This window comes from Scophthalmus maximus, chromosome 16 (genome assembly GCF_022379125.1).
Source record: "Scophthalmus maximus strain ysfricsl-2021 chromosome 16, ASM2237912v1, whole genome shotgun sequence".
In the NCBI taxonomy this organism is placed as follows: Eukaryota; Metazoa; Chordata; class Actinopteri; order Pleuronectiformes; family Scophthalmidae; genus Scophthalmus; species Scophthalmus maximus.
The window spans coordinates 10,401,813-10,414,384 of record NC_061530.1 but is presented as its reverse complement, the minus strand read 5'-3'; the positions used below and the strand labels follow the sequence as shown (position 1 = coordinate 10,414,384).

Below are 12,572 nucleotides of genomic sequence, written 5' to 3'. Positions count from 1 at the left end.
TAGTAAAAATCACACACACTTTCATGGTCAACAGTTCAAAGTTCAACACTGTTTTTATTATTATAAATCAATACATTTTATATATAAAATAAAAAAAGACAAAGGGGGTCTGAAAATAAAACCATTGTAGATGTAAACCAAACAGATCAGGTTATGGCAGCCCTCTCACCACACTGGACCCATAATCGCGGACTGATCGACCAGCATATGTCTAGGTAATACTCACTCATCCCCAAAACACCCTAGGCTATACTGAAGATCAATCTACAGTTTGGGGAATTTTTAAAATGGAAATAATGCAGTTGACATCAATCTCTCTGCAAAGTGTTGCAAGTATAGCAACTTAGCATGCCATTGGTTTTTGTGCAATCCATTATAACCATCAACAGCAGCAGTCAGCATTACTTGTGCAGTGTGCACACTATATATTTATTTTGTATAGCGATTCAATGACGTGAAGACTCTTGAACTTCTGACGGTAAACAATACAAGCTCTGTGTGGTGCCCAGTGTTATGGTCCTGAATGTAACGCAGGTTTAGGCATCTTCTGTCCAGAAATGAGGAAGACCTAGCTTTAGCCCAATTTGTCATGTTACAAGACTTCCTAAAATTAATATGGGGCATCTGAGAAAAGCCAGCATCCTTGTGGTGTATACACTTAACCGCTTCTTGAAAATAGGTGGACATAAAAATGATGATGCTGGAGGTCAACAAGGAGCACGCACTGCTTAAACAAGCTTAGCCACTCTGCACTAGTAACACTCAAAAACACTCAACACAGGAGAAAGAGTGGGTCGGTTACTTTGGAAATCAACTTTGATTTTAAATGGATATAGTGACTCCATGAGTTAAGGATAAAACTGTAAATGTTATTTGTATTATTGACTAAATTAAATCGCCCTTGTGAAAACAATTGTAATCCAATACAGTTTTCCGTGAAATTTCAGGCCAACGGGTGTGAAGGCAATATCAGTGCAACAAATTCATCCTCACTGCACCGCAAGTTAAAAGCATACAATCTAACTAGATCAGTCCAATCAAAACAATTTCACCAACCCCGACTCTTATGACAAATCTCATGTTTTGGTAATGCGAAATTACTTGTATATAGTTTCCCAAATTTCCCTTCTTATTTATTTGTATTTTTACTATTTGTACAAAACATAAATCAGCAGTGTTACCAGGTCAAAGTGAACTGTCTCAATGATAATTGTGGTAAAGCGTTATGGCTTTCTGTTGCCTGCTTTTCAAACCAAGCCTTTACTTACTGTGTTGAGTTATGGTAGGTAGGTAGGTAGGTATAGGTTAAAATGGACCACGTCCATTTACTAAAAATACACATGGGAGGAGAAAAAAGTAAAACAATAACTTAAATAGAAGTGCTTAAAACAGTTCATAGAGCCCTTTCAAAAACCCCAAATAAAAGTTGCAAAGCAGGAATCCCATCCCAACAGAGAAAGAGAGCCAAATGAACAGCTGTAATGGTAATACTAATATTCATCCAACGATTCACAGATGCACAGTTCACTTATAGGTCATTTCCTTCCCTCCCTCACAAACACTTTTGGTTTCCTGGTCAGTGGCCCCCCCACGTCTGTGAGCCTCGGCTTCCCTCTGTTTCTAGTGTATCTGTGGTAGGAGAACAGTCAGTGTCAGTACTCCTCCCCTCTTCCTCCTTTGCCATCAGTGCCTGTTCCTCCTCTTTTTTCCTGCGCTCCAACTCCCACTCCACAAAGGTGTCGAAGAGGCTAGGCCACGCCTCATCCTCGCTGTAGTTGCTGAGGTCAGACCCGATCGCCTGGGTGAAGTTGAGGAACATGTTCCACGTGTCCCGTGAGATGCCCCGAATACCTGAGGGGTTCTCCGCTAGGAAGTCCAGCCAGCGCTCCAGGATCACAGGGGAGTCCTGGGTGAAAACAAGGCGCCACAGGGCAATAGCGATATCACGCTGTAGAGAGCGTTGTCCCTCCTCAGCGTCCAAGCCAAACTGGAAGGTAAAGCGGTACAGGTCCTTGAAGTTCTCCTCGCCTCGTGCATCCAGCAGCATGCAGGGGAAACGTGAGCAGATGCCTTTGAGGCTGTCTGCCTGGATGGCCTTGCAGCCCTCAACAAACTCCTTCCTGATGACACAGAAAACATGACCACACATCAATTAAATTAAAATTTTGGTTTCTAAGGGTAAATATCAAGGGTCACAGAGCAGACCTACAACCAATGAGAGCAACAAAACGTGTGATGTAGCACAGAGAGACAGAAACATGTACACGGACTACAGCATAGCAGTAGTTTGTTCTTCTTTAACAGGACATATACCTTCCAGTTTGTTTAATACGGTTTCAACTGCAGATTAATCAGACATCCCCACGTCAGCAACATTGGTTGCCATTGAAAGTACTTCAGCGGTTCCTCCCATTGAGCACTCATCTGTCAGTCAGTGCATCAAATCCACCCCATTAGAGATAAATGGCTGAGATTGGCCGTTTCAGAGCAGATGGAAACCGGTCTGAATGAGAGGGGCCAGAGCCATCTGCGAATAAATATGAGCGCGCTGATTGTTCTGGTTTATAGGCTAACCGAAGCAGCAACAGAGCTAAGTAGCTGCTAAATTTGCTAAAAGCTGCGATAAAGCAGTGTCAAGTTATCTCGAGCAAACAACAGGCGGTGTGTCTAATGCGGCACAACATACATTACTGACAAAGAGGGCATGGTCCCTTGCAGTTAAATGAGTACATTTAAAAACTGTACTACAGACTTTATGCTTTCAATGTTTGACTAACATTATTTCCACTTCAGTGTTGTGGGCCTCAACCCATGCAGATATACTTTGACTCTTGTTATTGAGCCCCACAACAATATAGGCTTTCAAAGTCAAATGTAATATAAAGAGCTTCAGTAGGCATCGGTTGACAATGAAACATGTTGCTAACCACAGTTTGCTATTGTCCAAAGCCTCTGGACAGAAAAGTGCTGAGTTAAAAATCAGAGCAGGGGAGCAGTGACAAGTGACCCAGCCAGCGGGCAGCCCCATTCATCTCCAACACTCACTGCTGAGTGGGAGCGCAGAGCCGGATCCATTTCCTCTGTGCCCCCTACCTGACAGTGAGACTCTGTGTGTGTGTAAAAAAAGAAAAAAAAGAGTGTTTGAGGTGAGATGGATGGACCACTCATCAGTGAAAAACTGAAGACTAGGTGGTCAAACCGTTCAGGGAATCAAAGTGGCTGAAGGTTTATTATCTGACAATAACATGGTTATTAAGGGTGCACAATTTTGTGGTAACAGTATCAGACAATAATTGCGTAAAACTAATTTATAGATACTAAGAACCATTTAAAATGTTCTCAGATAGGTGCTTGTATTCATCCAAATAGCCACTTGTCAAATTGAAAGATCAGCTTGTGTGTAAGATTTATTATAACTATAATACACTTTCTTCTGAAAACTTGTGGCATCTATCCAAAATTTCTAGGCAGGTCAAAATTATTTGTTTGTCTCAAAGAAGACTGAGGATTAGTGTCTGGTCAGACAGAGGGTGATATTCTCACTGACTTGAAAATGAACAGGGACCAGGGTTGCCCAGATATGAGTCAAAAATAGATTCCTAGTTTAGAAGAGATGTGTTTTAAGAGCTAACAGCTAAATGTTAGTGTACATCGTGTTACAAGGCGCCAGTGTGAAACTTTTCTTTCTCTCAATCCAAAGCATGAACAAAATATTCCCAATTCTAAAATAACACTTTAGAGCATTTCATATTTCAATAAACCAGGCATGTTTTATACATTTGAGTAAAGGTAATCTGTGGTAATGTCAATTAGTGTTTGCAGATGCATGGAAACAGCAATGTGTTGGGAAATTAAATTAGGACAGGCACAAATGAAACTAGGTTTTTTCGTCATGTGGGATGAGGAAACATCTGTATCAAAATGTTCAGTTTTAGAGCCAATTACTATGCAGTGGTTGTGCTGGTTTATCATGATAAACAAAAATTAATAAAACCCCGTTCCACAGAACTCCTCTTTACCTTGTAAACTTGCACATAGTGGCGGCTTGAAACTTCCAGGCCAGAACAAGCACGCGAAATTCTGCTGGGTCCACACACAGGTCATTGCAAAACCTCTCCATGCCTTCCTCCAAGATAGCATCGTCTTGTTCGTCCTTGTAGCAGCAGAACAGCTCCTCCATGCGCAAAATTGACAGCCCGTCTGCATCCAGAAACTGATCCTTGCGAGGTTCCCCCATCACTGCGGGTATGACAGGTGTCTCCACTGTAACTTCCAAGGCCTTGGTGCCATTCGACAGCTCGCTGGTGGTTTTGCTAGATAGGGCACTGGGCTCTTCTTTATGGGCCCCACCACCACCGCTGCCTTTCTTGTGGTGGGACTTAGAGCTGCTCTCCTTGTCTCCACTCTTACTGCCGAGTGAAGACGTTGGATTCTTACACTTGGTGACACACTGGCCCATGTCTTCCTTCCTGGTCCCTCGTCTGTCTTTCCTCCCCGCCTTCAGTCCCCGTCCGAACCACCTAGACGCCTCTGCTCAGGCCTGGTGAGATGTCTCAACATACCCTCAGACCTGAGATGAAGAACAATTTAACAAGGTTCATTATTATTGAGTGTAGCTCTAAACTCTGTCAGTCTTGCTTACAATCAAAAGGTCAAGATCTACGCTTCTGTGGATTTTAGTAGAAAGGAATAACTACGTGGGTTTTTGAACATTGAAGGTCAACAAATTATGCTACCTGTGCCAAATCTACCATCGATCCAGGTCTTGAGCTGCTAGATTTAAAACCCTAAAAGAGAGGACGAGATTAAACATTTTTTATATGTACTGAATACATTCAATGCTTTCACAGTGCAGATAACCATAAGAACATCTGCAGATGAAATTCAAGAAAAGTAACATCAATGGAATTGTGTCACACTGAAGAACTACACAACTACAATATGAACTTTCTTCAGTTTTCCTTGTGGTCACTAACGGTTCAGCCATCTTTGGGAATTAAAATATGAATAGAGTTGTAAAATATATTATATCCATTTATCTGACGCTTTTATTCAAAGCGACTTAAAATAGGTGCATTCAACCGTGAAGATATCACTCCAAAAAGTGCAAGAAGAGTGAGAGTACATAAACATTTATCAGCTTCAAGTGCCAAATTTGAGATTTTTTTTAGAGTTGCTGTCTGAACAGGTGAATTTTTTATAATTCATAACGATCCTAGTATGAACTATATCTGCACAAATAGCTTGTGTGCAACAGTAACTTTATCTTTACAAGTTATCAAGAGAGAAAACATAGTATTTGACAATCCTTGTTTGACATGAGGTTTACTATATTCTACAATAGGCAGCAAAGACACTAATGCTCCCTTTCTACACCACAGCAGTGATGACAGTGGATATAAAAAATGCTATCACAGAAATGATCAACTTGCCAAAACAGCAAACGGTCAGTGAGCATCTTTAATATTAAGAAAACGTGGTTATTTTTGGGCTTTGAAGGCTTGGAAAAAGGGGCACCTGCAAGCTTGGAAAAAAAGATAAAGGGAATAATGTAATAATGAAGAGTAACATCACTGTACGAACTCAGTTTCTCCTAATCCTCCAAATAATCAACGACCAAGTGATAACTATGGTTGAGATTGGCATGTAAAATAACAGCATAATACTAATTATGGAGGAAAAAGTGTTGACTTGCCAAACTGCATGTAAACTGAAGGTTTAGACTAACCAGAACAATGCAGTACGTGCAAATGTATAACCTCTCTTCAATCTTAAACATGCTGATGCCATGTGTACATGGCCATGCAATGAATCACTCTGCTGTCACCGCTGGAGCCAGTAAAGCATCGATGATAATCAAGTGTTAGATGACTAGTAAAGCAGCCGGTCAGCTGGTTACTTACAGGGAGACAGTGAGATGGCACTGGCCACGGATCAAAGTGTCTTCCTACTCTGCCCCATCATTGTGCCCTTGAAATCTGCAGCACTGGAAAAACACATTATCTTGTCATCACGAGATGACGCTCGAGTATGTCGTTGCGGGCACGAGACAAGACATCAGTTTGCGTTATGGGAGGATTATTCATCTGCTGTGTCATAACCACAACGAAGTCGGTTCAAAGCCGTTGAACTGAAAACATACGGCGCACGGTGGACGTGAGAGGGGCTTATGCATCTGTGGCTCAACGAGCCCCGACGCTTGGTGTCCAGCCAGGGAGCCATCACAGCAGGTCAGCTGTTCGCTGGATTACAACTCACGAGCACCGATTTTCAAAAGTCACAACTTCTGGAAACACACTTTTACTCAGTGTGGGGATCGCGGATCGCGCCAGGTCGTGACTCTCGTCTCACAATAACGACGACGACCAATGTTCAGCGTCGGAGACAATCGGCTGTGTGCCAGGTCGCGGCTCCGGACATGTAGGGGCAGATCTCTTCACACGTCCCCCCCCCCCCCCGACTGCACTCCGCTGAACCAACACCTGGATGAAGACGCGACGACTCACGTTATTAACTGAAGTGGTCTTAATCGTGTATCCACGACAAGCTAGTGTGCTAGGTTAGCAAACACGTCAGTATTCATGGGTTTAGACTGACGTCTCCTGGAACAGCGAGAAACACATTCAGCTAGATTACAAATCAGAGAGGTGTGCGTCGTTGTTGTCAGTTGATTTACACACGTGACATCAACCGACACGAGCTGCCATTGATGTCATTTTAACAAACTTGTGCTTCGGGAAGTGTCGAGCCCCGGCGGCAGCAGCGGAGCGCAGCAGCACACGCACACCGCACTGGACGCACCGTCCTGTGAACAGGGCTCGGGTTCTAATTCAGACCTGTCAACGTAACCGTTCCCCCGGGCAGGTCGTTCCGGTCGCGGTGCCGTGGTCGGTTCCTCACACGCCTCCGCCACCGGGCCACTGACATGTAAAAAACGCCTGGCCCTGGCGACGTCGCCATAGCTAGCTAGCTAGCTCTAGCTAGCTAGCTAGCATCGGCTCGCTCAACTAAAAGTTAGCTTTCGGCTAAGCTAGGTCTTTCGGCGAAGACGCCGAGGAAACGCCGCGACTGTCTTTTGTGGAGACACTTACCCTTTTGGACAGTTGAGCCGCGGGGCGCTGGACACACATCGCGGCGGGTTGGAGCCCGAACACAAAGGAAGTTGTTGGTAAGTTGTCCAAGGCGAGCGGGCACGAGCCGAGGCAAACTGAGTCAAACTCGTCGCGTCAACTCCGCTAGCCGACTAGCTGGCAGCTGGCAGAAACAACTTCCACGCCGATATAACATTATTCTCCACGTGTAGAGTAAAACTAAATAAAAAAATAAAATAGAAGAAAAAAAAAGGCCATCAACCAGAACGTGCTTTTGAGTTGTGTTCGTCCCCGAGAGAGAGTTAAAGACCTTCCGGACCACAGCAGCCAGGCTCTTTGTGCTTCCCCCTTCCAGTCATTGAGTGGATCTACGTTATGGGCATTTTCCTGCATCACTTCCTCCAACAGCTGATCTTCATCTCCTGTGGTGGCAACGACGAGATCACCGTTTTCATTAAGAAAAGAAAAGAAGTGGTGTTGTGTCTGTGAACGCTGCGGTACACCCAGTTGGATACGTTATTACAGAAGCACGTGCTTTGTCGATGACATTTGACAGAGCCTCGAGAGGATAATGTATAAGACTGGGAAATGAGTAAAAACACTCAAGTGCAAGTCACTCGAGATGCCTGGAAATATAGATGTAGAAATTTAGCTATTAACCGAAACACCGTGGATACCGCCTGCTTTATTTAATAGGCGCTCTGGGTTGGTTTTTTGTTGTTGTTTTTTAAGTAGCAATTGAGTTTATTTTTTCCTTTTCTTCTCAGCGACCTTTCAGACGTCATCATCGGGCGACCGATGTGTTTGTGATCTGCTGCCCTGGCAAGCTGCTGGCGAACTAGCCTCGTCTCCAGACACACGACACACGGTAGGTCGGAGTTGGTGCCGTCAGATGAATTGTAACGAACGACAAAGATTAACGACAGGGCTCATTGTGAACGTGGCGACTAGTGTCCCTCTGACGCCGTTGAGACAGGAGACTGCTCGAGGGGAGCGAGCGATGGCGAGGTGGAGGAAAACAAGAATTAATACATACAACTACTGCCATGTATGTGATTCTTTTTTATAGACTTTCTTTAATCTCCAGGCATACGAGGCCATTACAGTCAGTCATGTATCTGTTAGTTAACGTCTGTGTGCAAAAGAGCCCCGTGTTGGTTTTTAGTGACATCTAGTGGTAACTGATGGGGACACTGGACAACAAGCCGACGGGGCGAGCAGCTGTCCCGAGGCCCCAGGGGCCCCAGGCTCCCAGGGGCCCCAGGCTCCCAGGGGCCCCGCACTGTGCTTGGTTCATTGCTTGTCAAATGAATCTGATCATTTGATTATTTTTTTCAGGTTCGTTGGGGGAATCTGCACCATTAAAGCACAGCTTAAACTTGATTATTTCTTTTTGTTTTTGTTCCTAAATTCTAAATTTTAATCAAACTGATTGTTAAAGACACTAGAAACTTCCCCTGGTTGTTATTCCTGTGTAGTGGTTTGTGGAACAAATGATGATGCTGCCGTGTGTGTGTGTATTGTAAACACAGTGGGCAGATTTTAAAACAGATACTATAAATGGGTGACAGAGAAGTCTTTTGTTTTTAGGTCGCCATTAGGTAAACAGCCTTTTGTATGTTACAGAATCTGTAGACATAAATTGACAAAGGACCGAGAGGGTTTAACTGAGGGCAGGGTGTTTAAAACGTTATTCATTTTGTATGTAATCTTCATAAGAAATGAACTAGCGGAGTTTTTAATTTCATTAAGCTGAATTTCCTTCTCGTGCAGGCACTTGCTTTTCTCTCCGATTTTGATCCCAGATGGCGGCCTCCACTCGCAGGACGGTGATGTCACTGTATATGCGGGCGTTTCGCATCGCCCGTGCCTGGCAGGCAGAGAGTGGAGTTACAAGTGACACCGAGAGTGAGAGAAAATACATAGTTCAGGAGGCCCGCACTCTGTTCAGACAAAACCAGCAGGTGAACAACAATAGATCACAACAAATATATAGTAGTTCATTGATGTGTGCGTGACTAATCCTTTCTTCTTTTCAGCTCACAGATCAAGAGTCAATTAAGAGGTGTATAGAAGAATGTGAGGCAAGGATAGAAATAGGTAAGAGTGGAGGAGAGATGCAACACTTTTTCCTTACATAACTCTGGACTAAGCTACAAGGCAACCATTTCAAGCAGCACTGTTTTATGCTTTCCATGTGCCCTTGTTATGAAATGAGAACTGTTTTTTGTCTTGTTTAGCACAAAACATGTGATAAGCTTCCTAAATGGTGAGATGGACTATATAAGGTGAAACATCTGCCAGGTGCTTACATGAAAAATCCTGCGACACAGTTGTGCTTTCCCCAAATCCTGTAAAGTGGTAATTAGGTGAATGTTTTTGTCCAGTTTCCTTGGGTGTAATATGTGACTAAGTGTGACAAAGTATTTGTCACTGAGTGACCTTGCAAGTTCATCTGAAAGTTCAGTGTTTCGGCTTGAGTAAACAGGAGTTAACACGACCTGAAGATCAGAATGTTGCTGACTAAAGAAAAGCCAGAAAAAGCAGATCCGTAAGCGGTGTTTATGTTGTCAACAGTTGAGTGAAATATAAGCCTGCAGTAATGAATTTTACAATGAGATCTGCCATGCTAAATGTTTTTTTTAGATTATATGATAGTTAACTTTTCACAATAGGTGCTCTGACTTGACACAGGGAAACTTCAACCAGCAAAGGTTAAATGAACACCTTCGAAATGATCCATATAATACGTAAACCAAATGTTTTCGGTTTGGCCGGTAGGATTTGCTCTGAAAGCGTAATGTAGTGTCTTCAAGGTTTTATATGATGTTGACAATTCCTGCCAATATTTATTTTTCTTCACAGGTCTACATTACAGGAACCCATATCCAAGGGCGGTAAGTTAACATTCATCAAACCCAGCTTTACTTCGATCTGTGTAGGTTATTGTGTTGTTGATACATTTCCTTTAACCATTTTTTTCTCTGACTGTTCCTGTAGACCTACTTACCACCACTTGGACTGGCAACTCAGAAGGGCAGGAAGCTGCGAGCACAGCAGCGTCTGAGGAAGCAGGCCAAGCCAATTTACTTAGAGTCACATGATGACACCTGATGCTCGATTTCGAAGAACTTTGCCAAGAGTTCAAGTTACCTAGGACAAGAAATAAGAGTGCGGTCACAAGCTGATGTCAAGGGCTGAGTCGATGCAAGCAATCACTGATGAAAGAACGGCCGTCACTCAGGAAAAAGGCATTTTTGACTGTACATTTTTTTAATTCAGTAAACTGCATGAACTCAAGTTTTAATTGTAGCTGATGAGTGTCAGGGAGGCTGTCAGTGGGGTGTGACCTGTTATATAAGATACATTGTATATTATATTTTTTTGTATCTGTCGTGTGAATGGATCACGCTCATGTAGGTGGTGGACATGGATTCTACATTCTATAAATTAAATTGTCTTTAAACACATGAACTTGCTTCATGAAACCTTGCAAATGGCTGCCAGAATTGGAATAAATAAATGACTATTTAAGAATGAATACGAAAACTTGGTGTTAAATAAGCCTCAGGGCCAAAGAGGGCTACAATCCATAAACTCTATCCATACTCCAGCACTCACACGTTTACTGCTGCCACCAGGTGGCGCTGCGACAGACTAAACGCTGTGATGTAGATGAGATCAGCCATGTGCAGTTTGGTACAGATGATGTGACTATGTACAGGCCAGTTATAGTAATTCCTATTTTCCTGAAATGTTGTGCCATGCCACCGACCTGTCGTTCAACGAAAAAACTTACAACCTTCCCAGTGTCACATTGTCAAAATCTTAAGATTAAACTGGTAAAATTTCAGGTAAAACAGATTAATGCCCTAGGAAGTGTTTGGGAATGGCCAAAAAAAATATGGATTTCCTGTTGGGTTTAGGGTATGGCCCCATAAGTTGTTTTTTTTAAGTATTGGCCAAATAGATAAGTCTGTATAATTTCATACATCTAGGTCAAAGTTTACATGCTGCACCCATTGGATAGTACTAGATGTCAGTCAGGCTGTATCCACACTCTAGTGCATATCCTGCTTTATCGTCTGTTTTGCTCTAAATGGGACCAAAATTTACAAAATGAACATCATGCGGTATTGAAGACTTGATACTAGAAATTGAACTCCTCAGGAAAAGGTTTACTGATGTTATAAATCATGTGAGAATTATAGTCATTTTCTCATAGACTTCAGCATAAATATGTTCTTACATTAATTAATTCCATAAACCAGTCTTTTAAAATGGTAAAAGTGAACTCATAATTTAGTTAGGTGATTTTATTTGTTTTTTTAGATGCAAACAGTTAAAAATTTGCATATAGGCTCCTATTTAGTTAAAATGGTTGATTTAAGTCTACATCACAAATGTACTTGGAAAGACCTGTAACTTCTGTATTCTGTGTGGACAGTACATTTTATGTTCTGCTCCACTTCCCAGCAGTGTGGATCAGCAGACGTGACTTTAGATAGTCTCAGTGGGGCACACATTTGCCGTTCACCATTGTTCTCCAGTGATACAGTCCTGTATATCACCGAGCTGTTACACCGCAGAGCTCAGAATGTTGACTTTATCAAATCATTTTCATTTCACCTTGACAAGACTCCTCTGTTCTATGACTTTTTGACGCCCTTCTCTATGTCCTCCAGTGCGACATTGATTGGCCTGCATGTTGCCACACGATGGAGCACAATGAACACATAAGTGTGCATGTTTTGCTGAGTGAGGTCGGCCCGGCAGCTGATACTCCAGGCTTCTGCCTCCGGTGTCTGGACTGTGTTTGTCTTCCAAATTGGCTTTGATTTAAACATAGTAGGATTCATATTTACTTGTAACAGTCAAGTGTTGAGTGACAGTGGACAAACAAATGTTTATGCCAGCTAAGATCTTAAAAACTATTTCTACAATCTTTATCCACCAGGGGTCACAGTATACTTCAGCAGCACCAGTGTGAGTGGACTGCAGGCTTTGCTCTGCATTTGAAATATCTGTGGAGATTATTTTAGAGGTGACATTAAAAATGGCACAAGGTTTAAAAAAGATGCCTTTTTATAAAACTTGTTGTTTTGTTTCACTGGTTGATAATTTTTTTTAAGCTGCTATCTTGTACAGGACTCCCTTGCAAATGATGAGATTTTTGGATCTCAATGGGAACGTTCCTGGAGAAATAAAGGTTAAATAAAAAAATAAAAATAAGGAGTAAATACAATAAATAATTAAAGCTGCAAGCAGCGATGATCGGGCCCTCGCACTCTCGCCGTCGGGGACGAGCGGGTCGCCGCTCTCCACGCGTCCGCCGAGTCTCGCGACGGCCGGTCGGGACGCGCCGATTTCTCTTCCCCGTGTCCTCACTTTCAAAATGCCGTCTTCCTGGCGAGTTCAGTCCGTGGCACCGACAGACTTCGGCCTGGAGATACGTTCGCCGGTGATATTTCGTAAGCGTGG

The 12,572-nt window shown here is 42.9% G+C and overlaps 2 protein-coding genes across 4 annotated transcripts; one reads left to right on the top strand and one right to left on the bottom strand.

Annotated features, from left to right (window-relative positions):
- Positions 1–29: 29 nt before the first annotated feature.
- dcun1d3 (defective in cullin neddylation 1 domain containing 3) lies at positions 30–7,574 on the bottom strand. Of its 3 annotated transcripts, XM_035612490.2 has the most exons (5): positions 7,092–7,574; positions 5,904–5,986; positions 4,737–4,787; positions 4,020–4,570; positions 30–2,120 (listed from the first exon to the last, which is right to left on the bottom strand). In XM_035612490.2, exons 4-5 carry the CDS (start codon positions 4,457–4,459, stop codon positions 1,577–1,579), a joined length of 984 nt encoding a protein of 327 aa, XP_035468383.1. In that variant the 5' UTR covers positions 4,460–4,570; positions 4,737–4,787; positions 5,904–5,986; positions 7,092–7,574; the 3' UTR covers positions 30–1,576. The 3 variants fall into 3 exon arrangements, with proteins under 3 accessions (XP_035468383.1, XP_035468384.1, XP_035468385.1); XM_035612491.2 differs by lacking the exon at positions 5,904–5,986; XM_035612492.2 differs by lacking the exons at positions 4,737–4,787; positions 5,904–5,986.
- lyrm1 (LYR motif containing 1) lies at positions 6,580–10,632 on the top strand. The gene is made up of 6 exons (XM_035612493.2): positions 6,580–7,168; positions 7,859–7,959; positions 8,865–9,055; positions 9,131–9,191; positions 9,957–9,988; positions 10,092–10,632. Exons 3-6 carry the CDS (start codon positions 8,897–8,899, stop codon positions 10,203–10,205), a joined length of 366 nt encoding a protein of 121 aa, XP_035468386.1. The 5' UTR covers positions 6,580–7,168; positions 7,859–7,959; positions 8,865–8,896; the 3' UTR covers positions 10,206–10,632.
- Positions 10,633–12,572: the final 1,940 nt, after the last annotated feature.